The following is a 19362-nucleotide window of genomic DNA, read 5'->3' as shown; positions in this document are numbered from 1 at the left end:
CAACCTCAGGTGATCCGCCCACCTTGGCCTCCAAAGTGCTTGGATTACAGGCGTGAGCCACCATGCCCGGCTAATCTCCCCATTTTCATTGGCTGTCTTATGTCACAAATGCTCAGATGAGTCAAGACAGAAGAGTGTCTTCAGCAGCAGCCTTTAAGCACAAATCTATTATCTCAGTTCCTTCCTCTCTGTTCTTCCCATTCTTTCACCCTTGTTCTCTTTTTCCTTTCTAGGCCCTCATCTTGTCTTATTTTTAGCTGTAATTATACATAATGGTGGTTTCCAGCTCTGGCTCATATTAACACTGGATTTCATCCATTGAAACCACTGCCTAAGTCATTAGATTTCAAAGTTATTTGACTATGAACTACAGAAACAAAGAAGGTTTACAGCAAATGGTAGACACGCAAACACACACTCATTTGTATACACACAAGCAAACAATTAAAACAAAAGTTTCATTAATACATCGACTCATGTTCCATGCATTCTGATTTATGATATTTTCCATTCTGCTCTATTTCATTTTTTAAGTTGGCTGTCCACTAACTCAATATAGTATCAACCTTGATAAGTTAAAAGTCATAGTTTGAAAAAAAGGGTCTAAATGATTTAAGAAAGGTGTTTACTTTAATGAAAATTATTTTTGTTTCTAGATAAAAACTATTGAATGATCAACATTTTCTTTTTTTTGTACATCACAATATTACCTGAATTTGTAAATAGGTCATTATCTTTAAAAATGAAGTCTCAATTAAATCAATCAAAATAAAAGGTTGGAATTTAAAGACCAAAATATAGCACATATGGTTGATATTGTTATACTACTAAGAATCAAATGGAACACTTCTTAAGAAAATATTAACCCATTAGAGACAAAGGAGGAAAAGTGTTAGGAGATCAGGAGTCGGAAAAAAGTTATTTTCTAAGCTCTAGGCCTTTCTTTAATACTGCATTCCTGTTTCTCATTCCAGAGTCATGATTGCAGGACAGTTAGTAGTCAAAACACATTTCACACCAGTTAACAGACAAAGGCAATTAAATGCATATTACATCCAGTATCACAATAACAAAGCCAAGGTAACAGAAAAAAATGTTTAAAATCCTTTGTAAATCTCAGTTTAATGCGCTCCTACATCATCTCACCTATCAGGTCACTATTTCTGGTGACAGTCACAGCCAAAGTTATGTGTTTAGGAACTTCCTTTTATTTTCATACACAGGTGCTCTATTTCTCCAACAATGTATTAAGATCATGGGGAAGCAGATTCCATTTCTCTTTCTTGTTTTACTAGCATTGAATGCACTCATTTGCTAACTACTTCTAAAACTCTAAACCTGGAGAATACATGTGCCAGGCACTTGCCCACAATATTCTGGTAATATTGAAATGTACAAAAAAAATTGTTGATTATTCAATAGTTTTTATCTAGAAATAAACATAGTTAACATTAAAATGAACACCTTTCTTAAGTCATTTAGACTTTTTTTTTTTTAACTATGCCTTCTAACTTATCAAGGGTGATATGATATTGAGTTAGTAGACAGGCAAGTTAAAAATTTTGTACATCCAAATTGTGCTGCAGGGATTAGTTATATATATGGAAACAGGGTCTCACTCTGTCACCCAGGCTAGAGTGCAGTGACATGATCTTGGGTCACTGCAACCTCTGTCTCCTGGGTTAAGAAAATCAAACACCGCATGTTCTCACTCATAGATGGGTGTTGAACAATGAGAACACATGGACACAGGGAGGGGAGCACTACACACTGGGGTCTGTTGAGGGGAAATAGGGGAGGGACAGCAGGGTTTGGGGAGTTGGGGAGAGACAGCATGGGGAGAAATGCCAGATAGAGGTGATGGGGAAGAAGGCAGCAAATCACACTGCCACATGTGTACCTATGCAACAATCTGTCATGTTCTTCACATGTACCCCAAAACCTAAAATGCAATAAAATATAAAATAATAATAATAATAAATAAATGAAAGAGTCTGTATTATTCAACTGGTTTTAGTCCAATGAGTCCATGCCACAGTGTACTCCAAGCTACTAACACAAAGCCACCAGGAAGAATGCACCTTCTTTTGAATGTTTGAAACTGGGTAAAGGAACATTTTTATATTCTTGTATATTTTTATTTATACAAACAGGTAGGCAGAAAATAATTTACTCTCATAGACATGGCTCCCAGGAAGGGAATGCACTAAGTGTCCAGAGATTCTTTTCCCAAATCAGTGACATTACCCAGCAACAAAAGGAAAAATAACTAAACAGCTGTTGATAAATGGTTCACTTTTTCCACAGCTATCTTTACCAGTCTGCAGCCATTAATGTGCAGAATTACCAACCCGAAGCTAACTTATGTTTTTACTGAAGATGGTACCAAAGAAAAACGTGCTACAAAACACTTCTTAGAAAGGTTTTATTTCAAACTATTTATAGGATTTGATAATGAGAAAACATATCCCATATAACTGCAAAAGCTGCCCCCTGTTACTCACAGAGAATATTTGAGAGTTCAGGAAAAAAGACAGATAGATTTTTTTTTTTTAAGATAGCAACAGACTATTCTGTTAGGTAGAGATAGTATTTTCTTCCTGTGTCTTTTAAAGCCAGTCTCAGAGCCATCTATATTTTCTGAATGAGACATTGCATTTCACTATCTATGTTAAAGATGCTCATCATGCCAGAGTTAATCTTTTTTACCAAATGCTATCTTTGAACAACTTACTCTCTTTGTTCCACCTCTTAATAGTTGTATTGATCCATGATGGGAAATATTGTTAAAAACTGAACATAAATTGACTTAGAAATATATACTTCCAATTATTCTATTTAGTCAAACTCTGACAGTAATCCAAGTTATTTAAAGAGAATATTGTGTAACTCTTGAGCGTTTCCTGAATCATCTCTACTACATGCCCCACCTCCAGGTTATGCACTTCTCAGTTCCCTGAAAGTTGTTACCATTTCTTGACCAATGTGAGATTCTGTCAAGAAATGTGTTAATAGCGTGAGAATTGCTTCACACCTACTCTCCATATGTCTGCAAGAAATATTTTTAAGTCTACTCACCCCAAACAGAACAAATGTTGAAGGGGAAAGTGCTAAACTACCTGCAGAATTGTCTGCTGAGGAATGTCAAAATGAAACAATTTATTCTCCCTGCAACTCTCTTTCCCAAAATACAAGAAAACAAAATCCAGAGTTATGCTTCCTAATGGGCGAAATAATTAAAACCTGAATATAAATTAATTTATTTTTGTTCATTTTCTGACTCAAAAATCCTCTGACCCTGAATGAGATTATGTCTAAACCTCTTAGAATGGCAATGAATAATTGACTAAATCTTAATTTAAGACTCTTCCTATTTTCTGAACAAGCAGTATACTGTCCCTCACTTCATATACAAATACGAAGATATATTAAAATAATATCTTATGGTTCAGGCCTTGTAACTTCTTTGCTTTGGGCAAAGAAATGCCAGTCACCTGTCCTACCACGTGGCTGTCACAAAAATCCAGCCAATTAACACAGTTAGTCAGTCTTTAAAGCAGCTAAATAATGTCTCTAACTGATCTACCAGAAGTTAGATATGGTTACTCTTTACTCCTTCTCTAGTTTCCTACTACCCAGTAGGCTACCACAATTCCATGAGAAAACCCAGAAAGGGCTGTCACACTGCATATTCGGAGATTGGGAAGGCATTTTCTACCTTTTAGTTTAGGGACAGGACAAGTCCCATGAGAAAGCATTTTCTCCATCCAAATATTAACACAGTATAGAATAAAATCATTATATTAATATATACAATCAATATTAGTATAAAAATTATAATTTAGATAGACATAAATTTCATGACGTCTTAAACAAGTCTCCCTATTGCTCATTAAATGTTTTATTAGATAGTTAAACATTGTTACAATGAAGGACATCAACACATCACAAATATCAGCTCAAATTCTACATGCAGGTTACTATGCCAGCCTCATTCTTCACGCTGAAAATGTTTATTTTGAATATCCACGGTTAATCCATTTTCCCTAGAGAAAAGCCTCCAATTCATATTCAGAAAAGCAGAATGAAGCTGAGGTTTTAAACGGTGCAATCTGTGAAGATAATGGGGAAAAAAATCAACCAATTACTATATCTGACATTAAAAAGCATCAAATTAAATGCGTCAAAATAATATATTTCTGAGTATGTGTATGTATATGTGCATATGTGTATAGATAACTCATTTAAAGTATGGGATTGATTTTCTTTTAAGATGAAATTACTGTTGTTTGAAAGACAGTGTATCTATATAATGCATTATCTTTGCCAAGGCAATCTGGACTTTCACTGTAAGAGCTTTTTGTATACCTATTTTTCAGATAAGAAAAGTTCCTTCAGTTGAGAGAACTTCCTCCAATAGACAGCTAATTAATGATGGATGATGGGAGCTAAAGTCTTGCTTCTGTTTTACGTCCCTGTGGCCCAAAAGATTTGCGGGAATTAATCCAAAAGTTAGAGCAGTGTTAGCAAGATGCACAGCACATATATTTATCATCAAAGATGTAAACTCAGAGCTGCAGTCTCCAGTGATTTATAAGCATGTGTTTGATAATCACTGGGATAAACCCCACACATAACCCAAGGTTTTCTTTACGTTAACTTATTTTTTTAGAATATTAGAACCCTCACTTAACCTTCAAGACTTTAGAGATAATTAAGAACATATAGAAATTATAGATATTCAAGGGCAAAAGAGATACTTTGAAAGAAAACATTGTCTCACACACAATTGTCATTTCTGGATTAAAAAACAAAGATAATGAGCCTCACCGAGTTCTCTACTGCTTCTCCACACCTGAGAAGTTGTAGAATCATCTATCAAGTTAAAATCTGGAAACCATAGGGACAAAAGAACATTATTATTTACCCACAACTTCAGAAATAACCAGAAATAAAATTCTCACTTAGTGACCTCAGAATGCAGATAGCCAAATTTTCTAATAAATGGTTTTGCCATTGAAAACAAGTGATTTTTCTCATATTACTGTTCCAAATTTTCTTTTGTCTTCAGACCTCTGTCTTTTTCAATGCTGAGACCTTTGTCTATGGTCCCCTCCACACTCCATCCCTACCCTACTCCTTCAGCTCCTTCCCCCTCCTGTACACACTTTCTTATTCAGATAGCTACGATACAATTTGACACCCATTCCACACCAATCAAACTCTTTCCCCAATAAGCTTCTGCATCTCTACCTTCACCATCTTACAGTATAAAATTTGTACAATTGTACCTTTGTACCTACATGAAATTCTTCCCTCTGCTTCTCAGGGTCTCTAAACTCACCCGCGTTGTAAACCCTCACCAAAACACCACCAAGTTTGTGCTAGCAACAACACAATAGGCTTTAATTTAGCACTGTACTGACTTAGCTTTATAGAAGACTACAGGACCAGCATTCAACATTTTGTTTCTCTTTGGGAGGTCCAGCAGCTACCCATGTACAACTTCTCACCTCATCATATCTTATTCAACTTACCCACAGAAAACATAGACCTGTCAGGGATGAGATCTGGGTATGTGCAACTCACTTTGACATGAAGAAGCTACTGCCTTTGTTTCTTACACATCTTTAATGTTTTTTTTCCAGTGACATAGAGTTAAGGTGTGTAACTCAACTTTGAAGAACTATTTGACTCCTAAGTTGACTTACACACCTTAATTTTATGTCTACACATACAGTCCAGTAGATCGAATGTTTCACAGTTAACAAGAAAAACCCTTAGCTCCTGGAATACATCATTTTTCATCCATCTGAACTCTGTCATGTGCATAGAAACGGTGCCATGACAGACACATCCTAGATCATCTTCCTTGGCAAGACTAGGATTTTCCTTGACAAGACTAGGGCCCAGTGATGGTAGCCCTTTACTCATAGTGGAAAAAAAAAATTCTTCTTATATTTTTCATATGTTCATTTGACAGATAATCACACACTGATTTCTGTTATTCTTACTCTTATTATTATTATTGCCCACATCATTTGTTTCTTCTGGTTGATTACAGTCATAGAATATTAATAATATTTGAGATTGCTGTTTATTGTCTTATTTTGTTTTCCTAATCTTGGAAAGTCTGCCTTGTATTTACTTCTGCATTCTACTGTTGCTGTATAGTTGTAACATTGGGACCCCTGAATGTGAGGCTTGGAATAGTTAAATTATCTTCCAGATGTTTTATGTCCTGTAATTTTGCTCTAACAGGAAAAAAAATTGTTTCAGAACGACACAATCTCAAATTTGGTTACTTATTTAGCTAACTACCTCTTGCTTGACTATCTACCACAATATGAGCAGGTTTTATTTTCTGAGTCACCCTTGGCTCTGAGATATGAGAGAATGCACCCATGTGCCTTAATGTAACTGGTCCAAAAGAGAAGGATAATTTTTTATTACCATTACACAGCCAAACTGCAAACAGAGAGACCAGACCATATTAAACCCATAAGAAGTAAGCTCAGTTTTATATGCTCAAAAATGCATACTTTCTGTCTAAAAGAAAGTCTTGTTGTTTACCTAGGAAAAGATAATTCTTTAGCGACTATATCTATCAGATATATTCCCAGAAATGGAGAAAGCACACATTCTTTTTATTCATATATTATTATTTAATTCCTTAAACAACACTCTGAGTTGGGAATTTTTATCTTTCTTTCACAGATTAGAGAATGAATGGAGAATTTAATCAACATTCCTCTAATCTTGTCTAATAGCTATCCAAGACAAAGCCACAGGCCTCTGACTCTGAATCCAATGCTCTCTTTACTTAGGTCTATATAGATGATTACACCATATAAAAGAGAAACAAACATCATTCACAGTCAGGAAGTTTGACCTTAGCTGAAGAAACTATGGCTTAAATTTAAGCGGAAGGAAACTAGAGAATTCACCTGCATTTACTCATGTTCTCATTTCTGAGTTAGAAGAGGATGCTTCAATCAGGCAGTGTACTTGACCCTAGTATGAGAGCTAGCCCTATGGAACCATGAATCAAAATAGGATACCAGTTGACATCTGGTGAAAAGGATGGGCAAAATCAATACAACCCTAGTGTATTGCCAGCAAATAAACTCTAAATCTATCATGAATAAACTCTGTGGCATGAACTTGCAATAGCACACTAGAAAGAAATGTAGCTATAGTAAGACAATTCACTGTGCATAACTAGGTGAAATTGGCTCACCCAGGTTAGAAGGAACAGAGTAGAAGGAACATTATCAGTACCAATTCCAGATTCGAAGATATTCATTCAAAAACCATTTTTGTATGTATTATATAACAGGCTATGGCTAAGGAATGAATTTAAAGAAATGAGTCAATGTCCCTTCCATAGATAAGCTTTCACTTTCAAGGGAAAACAATAAGATAGGGAGATAGAGGAAATGGCAGAATTTTGCATGAGATACTATAGGTCATTAAAAAAGTATACTGAATTAGGCCTTGAGAGATAGAGTTGGGGTAGGTCAGCAAAGCCTTAAGAAGATGATGATATCCAAACTGAGTTTTGAAGGATTACTAAGATTTAGTTGGGTGGAGCAGGCATGGAAGCTGGTAGTTTGGAAATGGTGAGAGCAAGATGTTTCATACAGAAGAATCATCAAGTAAAGGGGCATTGCGAAATGAATAACAAGGCATGGACTCTTTGGGGAATGCGTCAAACGGTGAAGACTATGCACTTTGTCTTGTATCCAATGGGTGGCCATTGAAATAGGAAGGCAACATGCATGGATGTGTATCCTGCATAAAGACAAGCACGCTTGGTTAAAGAGTGATGCATTATTCAAGTTCGCATTATTTTCTCAAGTATTCAGAATATGATCTGAATTTCTTGTTTCTTGAGTGATCTACCACCATCATTCTCTCCATGACTTCATCCATTAGAAATGTCTCAAAATGTGTTAAATCTCTACTATGTGCCTTTCACCATAGAAAGTATCAGAAATAGAGAATATTGGAAACTATTTTCAAGAATCTTGCAGTAGAAACGGAAATCAATGAGTCTGCTAATTAAATCAGTATAATAAAGTCCTGGAATTGCCATGAGAGTTTACGGGCAAGGGTAAAGGAAGGGATGTTCACTTTACCAGGGTGTTAGGAAAGGCCAAAGAGAAGGTAACACCTGGGTTGAGCCCAATGCTAATATTTAACATTTCTGAAGTACCAATTTTGGTTTAAATACGGATGCTTTCGGAAATGTTATACCATTTAAACTTCACTACAAATCTGTAAGTATTCAAACCCTTCCTTTAAGAGTTCAGAAAGCAAGATTCAGAGAGAAAATCAGAACGTTGGCAAGGGTCACACACAGGTGTAAGGAGACAGAACCAGATTCTTTCTAAATGAATTATGCCCTTTTGAAAGAAGAGTTGATGTTCTTCAAAACTCAGAGGGAAAGGGCACTTAAAATAAAGGCCATCACATGGTACTGAAGATGGTCCTGTATTTTTTGCCTCTTTACCTTGAAAGTAGTTTTTCTCTTATTTCCTCTCAAGTCCCAATGAGTCAATGGCCTTCTAACAGACTCAGACAGAGTTGCTACCCTCTTCAAGAAAAGGTATGGGACATCACAGCATTTATTTAACCAAACAGACATCATCTAAATATTCCTTATTCTTATTTCTTTATGTATATGTTAGGAACATTTTATTTGGTTTTCTTTTATACACTCTATGTTTTGGAGAAAAAGTTGGGAAGGAAAGGGAATTTTTAAAAGATTAAAAGCTAATTTTTATCATTAAATGTAAATTGTTCAGACTTAGGATGACCAGTTAGACTGAGACTGAGGGGTTCCTTGGGGTATGAGACTTTCAGTCCCACAACTGAGACAGTACTGGACAAATCTGGATGAATTGGTTACCCTAGTATTCCTGTATTTATTCCTGCCTTCCTTATGCTTAGTACATTGTAGAAATTCAATGAATTTAGGATAAAGTAATCTTTATCTTTTTTTAAGTTGTTACTAACAAGCTACTGTATTTTTTACAACAAATGCAGCTCTGTGGGCAGAAAAGGGGTGACTAAACACTGGGACACACAAGCTGCCAAATATGCAAAGCCCGTTAAATTCACAGGGCATCGGTAGCATCAATAGAATTTACACTTCCAGAAAGCCACCCTCATTCATGGCAAAATACCCCAGAGAGCAAAGTAATCATTGCACAAGCACTCAGCACAATTCCATCTCTTTCTTCTTAAAGCAGGTATCGATATTTACAAGTGCCACAGGTTTGCAAGTTTATAATCACAAACTTGAAGTTTCATATGCGTAATAAACAAAAGGTCTGAAAAGTTTTAAATGAATAATTTAATAGTGGATACATCTCAAACCTTACATTGGGAACTAAAGGGAGGGAAAATCTTTAATGAAAGGTATTCTGAAAAGCGAGAATCAGAGATACCCGCTGCAGAGAATTCAAAGGTTTCAGTTTTAGACCAAATTAAAAAACAAAACAAAACAAAACAAACAAACAAACAAAAAAAAAAAAAAGTCACTTTTGCAATGAAGACATTTCATCTAGAAAGTTTAGGATGGATACAATAAAAACACTATATCTGTGGTTAAAATATCATTGTTGATAAAAACCACTACAAGTCTGAGGACGGTATCCTGCATCCTTTGCACTTGGTGTTTGCCCTTCAAGGAAAGCCAGTCTATCTCTCTCATCTGGCTGCTTCCACTTTTGAAGTCTGGGGTAAAATGCTATTGTTTGTCAGTGCCTTTCATAGTTGGTATGAAATGAAGTTCTTCTGCGAAACAACTGTAAGGGATATATTCTAATCACCTGAATGCATTTATTTCTTTCTGTTGTCAGAGACTGTGCAACTAGCAGTTATAAATAGAAGAAAAACAAATAAAATCAAAGTTCCAGATCTAAAGGAGCTTGCAGACTACCCAGGACAGCAGATAACAAGTAGGTACAGTAATATATGAAAAGTGTGAACCTTCAGGTCTGAACTGTGAAGGAAGCAACAAATGCTGTGGAGACATTCAGGGAAGCATCAAAGAAGAGGTGACATTCAGCCTAAACCTAGGAGGATGAATTTTAGCTCTTTGTCACACACACACACACACACACACACACACACACACACACACCTATGAAGAGTTTAGTCTCTAAGCTTTCTAAATGTATATAAAATTGTGGTACCAAGTATAGCAACCAATTAACATAACACTTTGAAAGTAAGATCTTTTATAAAGATCAAAGTGGAGGCTTCTGGGTGAACATAGATACCTAACTGTTTGATTCCTTCACTTCTGCTAACAGACACATGGAGGGAGAACTACCAATGATCCAGGTGTCGGGAAAAAGAGAGATTACAAAGAGCTGAAAAGATGAGATGGCCTTCCCTGAGAGACAAGAGAGGTGTCAGCCACACTGATCTTTTAAAATAGATATCAGATCATATCACTTCCTATTTAAAAATCTTCTAGCGGCTGACTCTTAGAATCACAGTAACTCCAAATTCTTTCTGGGGCCTTTGAGGAACCCCACAGTCTGAGCCCTGCCTGCTTCTCCGATCTCCTTACACACTCCTCTCTTTTGCATGGCCACTCCAGACACAGCACCCTGTCTCCTCCTAAGACCCTTCAAACCTCTTCTAGCCTGCATCCTTTGCACTTGGTGTTTGCCCTTCAAGGAAAGCGAGTCTATTTCTCTCGCCTGGCTGCTGCCACTTTTGAAAACATGGCCAATGCCACCCAGCTCTAACTGCCTGTAACCCCCTCTCCCAGTCAGACTCTAATAAATGACTGCTATGGGTTAAGCTGTGGTACTTCAAAGAAGTATATTGAAATCCGAACCCCAGTATGTCAGGATGTTACCTTATTTGGAAACGGGTAACTTGCAGAAGTGATCAAGTGAAAATGAAGTCATGAAGGTAAACCCTAATTCAACAGCGCTTGGGTCCTTACAAAAAAAAAAAAAAAAGAAAATTTGGACCCAGAGTCATCCACAGAGGGAGAATGCCAGGTGAAGATGGAGGTAGATACTTGGGGCGATGCTTCTACCAGCCAAAAAAATAACAGAGAAACTTCCAGAAGTGAAAGGACAGGCAAGGAACATAATCTCCCTTCACAGCTCTCAGAAGGAACCAACCCAACTGACACCTTGATCTAGGACTTGTAGCCTCAAGAAAATAAATACATACTATGTTGAGGGTATAAATATACTTTCTTTAAGACACTCAATTTATGGTACTCTGCTATGGCAACCCTAGCAAATGGATACAAGTGTCTCAGTATTTATTATTATTATTATTTTAGTTTGTTGTTGCTGGTGGTTTTTTGTTTTTCTGGAAATTTTGTTGTTGTTGCTGTTGTTTTGAAACAGAGTCTAGCTCTGTCACCCAGGCTGGAGGGGAATGTAATAGCACAATCTTGGCTCACTACAACCTCCACCTACTGAGTTCAAGTGATTCTCCTGCCGCAGCCTCCCGAGTAGCTAGGATTACAGGTGCCTGCCACCGTGCCAGACTAATTTTTGTATTTTTAGTAGAGACAGGGTTTCATCATATTGGCTAGGCTGGTCTCAAACACCTGACCTCAGGTGATCCGGCTGCCTTGGCCTCCCAAAGTGCTGGGATTACAGGTATGAGCTACAGCGCCCAGCCATGGCCCAATTTTTAAATAACATTTATCAATAACCAAAACAATCTTACGTTAATTCTGCCACTGAATGACAGGCTTCAAGAAGGCACTGAACTTTTCTCTCTTGGTTTGAGTGCAACAATGAATTGGAAAGACATCTGAAGATATGTGCTTTGGTCAGGCACGGTGGATCATGCCTGTAATCCCAGCACTTTGGGAGGCTTAGGTGGGCAGATTGCCAGAGGTCAGGAGTTCGAGATCAGTCTAGCCAACATGGTGAAACCCATCTCTACTAAAAATATTTAAAAAAAAAACTAGCTGGGTGTGGTGGCATATGCCTGTAATAGCAGCTACTTGAAGGCCAAGGAAGAGGAATTGCTTGAACCAGGAAGGTGGAGGTTGTAGTGAGCCGAGATTGCTCCAGTGCACTCCCACCTGAAGGACAGAGAGAGACTCTGTCTCAAAAAAAGGAAAAAAAAAAGAAAAGAAAAGAAAAAGATGTGTGCTTTGTGATAATAATGTTGCTGAACACAATCATCTCAACACAGCTGAGATGTTTATTTATAGAAGTTCCATGTTGAGACCAGTGAAAACTAGTTTTTCCATTTGTGAAAGATAGAGAAAATTTTAAAAGGCAGCATTATTTATCTGTCCCATTCTAATTATGATGATAAACGTTTACTAAGCTAGATTGAAAAGAAGCCTTTAGTGAAAGAAAAGCGGGTCCTTTTTCTTATCTTTGTCATAGTCTAAATGCTGTGTTTGTTAAAATATTTATGTTTTCCAGTAAGCCAAACACACAAAGCAAAACTGCAACAGAATTTCAGTTTCATTAACATGTCCCAGCCTCATGGATTTATAAACCTTGCTTTATAAAGAGAAGATTCAGAGACAAACATTCGACAGGAAAAATCTGTTTACAAAGTTTGTGACACAGATTCAATATTAATATTGCAAAAGTCAGAAATGATGATTTTGTGAGGAAATGAGACGATGATAGGAACTTTTTAAAAATTTTTTTGGAGACGGCGTTTCGCTCTTTGTTGCCCAGGCTGGAGGATGACAGGAACTTCTAAGCAACTCAGCTCCTTTCGGGAGAACTAGGCAGGGTGACTCCATTTATTACTGTGAGTCTCCAGATAGAAGATGGTTTGTTTCTCCTTGCTTAGCTATAATTGAGACTTACGTCCAGTCTCCTACCCTATTGCAAACGTAGCTTTGTTAAACGATATTCCTAATTCAATATTATTATTTGATGTTTTACATTATTTGACCACTTGTGAAGTTTAATACAATCTTAAGATTGTTGGCAGGGTGTGGTGGCTCACGCCTGTAATCCCAGAACTTTGGGAGGCTGAGGCGGGCGGATCACGAGGTCAGGAGATCATGCCCATCCTGGCTAATACTGTGAAACCCATCTCTACTAAAAATACAAAAAATTAGTCGGGCATGGTGGTGAGCGCCTGTAGTCTCAGCTACCCATGAGGCTGAGGCAGGAGAATCGCTAGAACCCAGGAGGCAGAGGTTGCACTGCGCCGAGATCAGCCACTGCACTCCAGCTTGGGTGACAGAGCAAGACTTGGTAGCCCCACCAAAAAAAAAAAAAAGGAAAAAAAGAAAAAAAATTTGTCAGATTTAAATACATAAAATATGTGGCATGGCCTACTTTGCAACTGATTTACTCTACTATGTATGCCTCACTGAGAAGGGTAGATTCTTATTGAATCTACAGAAAGGAAAATATAGCCACAAAAAATAAAGATCTTAATAACGGCACCTTCCATAATATTTAACTATTGTTCTGAGGAGTTTCCCAGATGGAAAGATAGGTAATTTTATTTTCTTTTTCAGAACATTATGTTAAGTCTCCCTGATGATTTATCAGCTTTAGTTTATTTTAAGATATTTCCTAAAATATTTCTTTTCCATATTCTTAAGGGTTTCATTTTTGTTTATACAAGTACAACCTTTAAATTGAGGATTAGTGATTAAAATGGAAGGTTTTCTATTTTCAGAGGTTTATTTGAAAATAAGTAAAATCAGAAAATAAATTATAATTTAATCACTTCTTTTCGTCTTAGGTAATTAGACTTTGTTTTTCTAATCTGGATTTAAGAAGGCCACATTCAGTAAGCCATCTGTTTATGCACTAGAAGAATCCTGGAATCATGACTCAGTCCTTTGGTGCAGGTGCACTTTCAGTGACATTGTCAGAGCCTTCTAGGAAACCTGCTTCTGTTAATTTATTTCTTAAAGTATCAAAACCTGAGGGCACCTGGCACTGTCTTTAATGCAGCTTATAGTAGAGGAAAGGAATCAAGAAAATTCCCATTTGAGGAAATGGAATGACTCGGGCTAATTTCTTAAAATAAGCAGCAATCCCAGAACATAAGAGGGTAAATTCCCCTTCTGGGGTAAAAGGCAAAATCATTTCATATGTTGCATGAGTATCCTAGACCACAGCTGTGAGTAGAGTATTATTTCCTGAAAATACCATTGCAAAGGCCTCTTCTTCAACTTGAAGAGACTGAATCCTTGGTAAAGGCGAGAGAGAATGAAATTTGAAATGAGACAAATATTGAGTTTGAAGTCATGCTTATTTCACAGAATTACAATAATAATTAAATAAAATCTCCTATAAAGTAATGGGCTTTCTCTTCAGAACCAATTAATGGCTAATATGTCATAATAACACAAGATGCAATAGAACTAGAACCACATAAAAGAGTAAAATCTCATACATTTGGACATTTAAGGCCTCAATTTCTCGGAGAAGTGTTTTTGGTACAGAAATATTTAGACACTATTGACTTTTGACCCATAATTTATTTGGTTGGCTATTTATAATTTTTTGTTCAATTTCCATTTCTAAAATTAGCAGTTTAAACAAGTATTCAATATCTGAACTTCAATAAAAATATAAAACATGATCTAAAATTCCAAGATGGTGAAAACCATGTGTATTTTACCCACCACAGAATCTCTAAAATAGCCCTTTCCAATAGAAATACAGTGAGCCATAGGCATTCAAAATTCCATTAGCCACCTTAAAACTGTAAAAAAAAAAAAAAAAAATCAAGTAAAATTTATTTCAATAATATATTTTCACTTAATATTTCCAAACTATTATTTCAACATATAATCCATATTAAAAGTTTTTATACTGATGCTTGAATTGGGCACAAATCAAGTATTCGTATTTTAATTAATTAAAATTAAATAAAATTAAACATTTATTAACTTGGTTGCACCACCATGGTTCCGGTGCTTGTAGCCACATGCAGCCTCCCTTATTGGGCAGTTCTAGCACCTATCATAGTGTCTGGAACAGAAGAGGCACTCCAGATGGATTGAGTACCTTGAAAAATAAATAAATGAAAATAGCTATCATAACACTCAACATATAATGTCTCTGGTCAATGGTCTTCCATAAAAGTTATTACTCTCTGTTCAAAAGACTTTTAGAGTCTTCCTGAAAGTAATCGCTAACTAAAAGAGGTCAAAAGAGGTTGTCTAATAATTAAGAGAGATATGTATATATATGTATCTAAAAATTCATCTGATTCTAAATATAAGGATGGGGCCCTGATAAGCAAAATTATTTTGTGTGGTAATTATTATATGTAGTAAAAGTTATATATATATATATATATATATAAATCATGTTATTCCTTTCAATATATATATGGAAAAAGTAATATATATAAATTTTACAATACATAGTATAGTAGTATTTATATTTTACTGGTAATACTACTAGTGTGACATGGTAAAAGCCCCGTAAAACTGCAGACCTCAACCATACCTTGGCTTTCTGTTGAAACTGCTCTCTAACCCCAAATGTGACAGGCACGCAGTCTAAACCCACACCATCTTGGCCCCTGTGACTTGTAATAAGTAATTAAGGTCTGTAATTTCCAACCTACCTAGACAATGTGTAAACTAATCTTGACTTTTGTGAACCACTTAAGTAGCAATTGGAATGTCAAAAGTCCCCTAGCCCTCGGAATGTCCGGAGCTGCTCACCTTCATCTCCACCCAGGGGTGATTTACAGAATCTACTGGCCCTCGGAATGTCTGGAGTCCCTCACCCCCATGCCCACTCCTCACCCTCACCCTGGAGGTGGTTTATGGCCATAAAAGGTCTTGACACCATCCTTTTGGGGCCACAGGTTGTAGAAACATGAGTCCTCCATGGCCGCCGGCAATAAAGACCCTGCAATCTGACACTTTCTATGCTCACTCTAGTACAATATTTTGTAGGTCCCACCGAGATTTATCTTCATCCAGACAAAAGCCATCTCAGAGTATTGCCCAGGCAGCCGCTCTCACCTCGGGGTCCTCTAGGGGAGGCGCCTCCTGAGATGTTCCAGGGCCTCAGAGTTCTGGCCCCGTGGAGGATGAGCGACTACCTGGTTGACAGTTACCCGAAATTCATCAGGGTCCTGGGAACCTCTGGAGGTAAGTCAGGTCCATCAAAGGGCCTGAGTCAGGGGACCGGGCACTATCATTGCAACTCTGACCAGGCAAGCCTACCATGAGATGTCACTGGAGGCTCGGGTTACCTCACAGGATGCTCGGGCTACCTCACTAGAGGCTCGGGTAATTTAGTTTTCAGTTGTTTTCCATAACCTCGGTGTGAGTGAGTGTGTGTGTATATACGTAGTCCCAGGGCTGGAAGGCTACGCGGCTTGTGTGGGCCTTCACCTGTAGTTCCATGGAGATGTCATAAGGCATAACTGTGATTCATCTCAGGACTAAAAATTCTGAGGTGACCAGGCCCGGGTTTATATGGGTACACCTTAGCCAAGATGCTCTGAAACATCCCTCCAGGGACATAGCCAGGCAGGCATAAGACTGGTCTCCCATCTGGGGAACACCCATCCTTTGTCTGTCAATCCTATATGTGGTTCTGTCTTTATTGTAGATTCACCAGTTTTGTTAGATTCCTGTTGGCTGATATACAGTGGTTTAGACCTGTTATTCTTGAGGTGGATAATATTCTCCATTGGCTAGGTGACCATTGACTTCAAGGAACTCTGAGTTTACACACCTGGAAATAATTATATTATCTTTCCTTTTCTTCTTTTTATCCTATCATTGAGGCCTCATTCTTCCCTTTTTCATGTCCGAGAGAAAATTCTTCCCCTGAAGATGTGGGTGTAGTTTTTTTCTCTGTCTTAGGCAATTAAACTTTAAATAAGAAACTACCAGCAGTCTTTGCCCATTTAGGGTAAAAAAGGAGTAATTGTCTCTTCTGTCAAAAGAAACAGCGATAGGGAGGGAAAGAGGAGAAAGTAGGAGAGGAGAAGGGAAGAGAGAAGACAGAGAAAAGAGAGAGGAGACAGAGACAAAGAGAAAAGAAAGAGAGAGAGAGAGAGGAGAAGAGAGAGAGATGGGGGAGAGGAATTTAATACTTTATAGGGTCCCTGTGTCGAGGCGACCAAAAGCTACAGGGATGGGGAAATTGCAGCCAGCCCAGTGGCTGCAAGCTCAGTTTTAAACTGACACAAAAAGTGTTTTTTTCTTTCTCTGTGGGCCGCCAGCGCCCACCCGGCTTTCAGGCAGGCCACACTGCTTCAGGGTGCAGTATTTGCATCCAAAGTGTGGCTTTAAAAAAAAAAAGCTTTCTAACTCTTTGTAGTGCAAGTGACCTGTCAGCACAGTAGTTAGGGTATAAGGCCTGCAACTGCAAGGTTGTTGGTTCAAATCCTCAGTGAAGTCAGTCTTAAATTAGTGAAATCTCCTGGGGGAAATTCAAAAGCTGAAGAAAAAAAACAAACTGGGTTGTCTAGCTCCAGGCCTTGTACCCCTCTCCAATGCACGATGGCCAACTTTAAGGTTGGGTTTTCAGGCCAATATGGGATAAAATTAACCCCTGGAGAACTCCACTCTTTATGTAAACTAGAATGGCCATCTTTTGGAATTGGGTGGCCTGACACTGGGACCTACGACTCAAAAAAAATATTACCCAAGCTGTATGGAAAGGGGTTGCAGGAACTCCTGGACACCCTGATCAGTTTCCATACATTAACCAATGATTGGATTTAGTCCAGCAACCCCCACTGTGGCTGAAATGCTGTATAAAACAGGCTAGACTTCAGGTCATGTTAGCTGGCCCAAAGAAAGCCCCTTCTCGGCCAGCCATTCTCCCCAGCCCAGTGGAGGATCAGAAATTACCTCCAGCTTACTTAAGGCCCTCTGAACCACGGCCTCAGCACCCCCCTGGGCAGTACCAGCGACCAAACCTTGTCCCTCCGCACACCCGAAGTAGGGCCCCACACCCACCAGTGGTCCTTCCTCTCCAAGAGTCGCCTCCAACGGGAGAAAACAATCAGGGTCGCCCATTCTTTGTTCACATCCCCTTCTCGTCAAGTGACTTATATTACTGGAAAGTGATCGAAGTTAAAGAGAGGGCCGAAACACCAAGTGCTCGGACAGCTTTATTAAGAGCAAGGGAAAAGCTGCCAGGCTACACCCAAAATTGACACGCAGCACCCATGGTGAGGCAAAGGGGATTTTTGTGCCTGCAAGCCGGCAGATGCATCCAGTGTGAGGGGCTGTGCGGGGGGGGGGCAGGTGCTGGGGAACTGCTGAGTTTAATAGTTCCCGGTAGGGGGTCATGCTGGGGAACTGCTAAGATGATGAGAGGGGGAGGGTTAGAAACCTGCTGAGATGGAAAGTCCCCCGGGAGGGGGTTGTGCTGGGAGGCTGGGGAACTTAAGGCAGCAGCGGTTTTACAATGGAGTAAGTTCTGTCAGAAAGCTCAACATCCCCTGTTCTCTGAGAAGCCCTAGGGTTTGACAGGGCTCTTAGAACCTGTACTCCAGACTCATCGCCCCACTTGGGATGACTGCCAACAATTACTGATTCTGTTCACCACAGAGAAAAGAGGCAAAATTAGACAAGATGCCCTGAAAGCCATCATAGGTCAGGGTGAAGAGCAGTAGAAGAAAAAAAAAAAAAAAAAAGAAGAAAAAAAGGAAAAAAAAACGAACAAATTAAAAAGGTTTTTCCCTCTACCTGACCCCAGTGGAACTCCAACACCTTGCGGGGGTCACCATGCTCTGAACACTTTTCACTAGTATCTTTTAGAAGGAATTAGGGAAGCGGCCCACAAGCCCACCACCCTCTCCAAGGTAGGGACTGTAACTCAGGGTCCGCAGGAGTTGCTGGCTGCCTTCCTTGAGCATCTACAAGATGCTTTTTGCACCTACACTCCTATTGACCCTGAGGCTCCAGAAAATCAGCAGGCCACCTATCTGGCTTTTGTTTCCCAGTCAGCCCCAGATATTAAAAGAAAGTTACAGAATTTAGAGGGACTCCAGGAAATACATTTAACCCAACTGCTAGAAATTGCCCAGAAAATTTTTATAACAGGGATATTCCTGGAGCCATGCAAAACAAACAAACAAAAAAAAAAGTGTTACTAAGGCAGTAATAACAGCCCTTCAGAAGACACGAGTCATTCCACGAGGGCAGGGGGCCTTGTAAAAAAGGTCCCCTGGGGTCCCCTGGGGTCCCCTGGATCCTGTTAGGAAGAAACCAATGTGTGTACTCTAAAGAAGAGAAATGTTAGAAATAATGAGTGTCCCAAGAGAAAAAGACGAGTAATGACTCAGGAAAAGCCACCGAGGGCTATCCTCAATTTAGAAGATCAGGATTGATGGGGCTGGGGCTCTTATTTACTAAGCCCCCAGGAGCCCAGGGTCACT

General features: G+C 38.6%; 1 protein-coding gene across 1 annotated transcript in view; it reads right to left on the bottom strand.

Moving 5' to 3' along the window:
• The window catches only part of LOC101048520 (tubulin beta chain-like), a 35044-nt gene extending 19201 nt beyond the window's left edge, over nucleotides 1-15843 (bottom strand). The window contains exons 1-2 of the mRNA XM_003927541.2: nucleotides 15764-15843; nucleotides 14142-14181 (exon numbers count right to left, since the gene is read on the bottom strand). Coding sequence (XP_003927590.2) covers nucleotides 14142-14181; nucleotides 15764-15843 — 120 coding nt within the window. The remainder of the gene's footprint in view (nucleotides 1-14141; nucleotides 14182-15763) is intronic.
• Nucleotides 15844-19362: the final 3519 nt, after the last annotated feature.

The sequence above is a fragment of the Saimiri boliviensis genome, chromosome 3 (genome assembly GCF_048565385.1).
Source record: "Saimiri boliviensis isolate mSaiBol1 chromosome 3, mSaiBol1.pri, whole genome shotgun sequence".
NCBI classification, from domain to species: domain Eukaryota; kingdom Metazoa; phylum Chordata; class Mammalia; order Primates; family Cebidae; genus Saimiri; species Saimiri boliviensis.
This window is presented reverse-complemented; position numbering and strand designations above follow the sequence as displayed.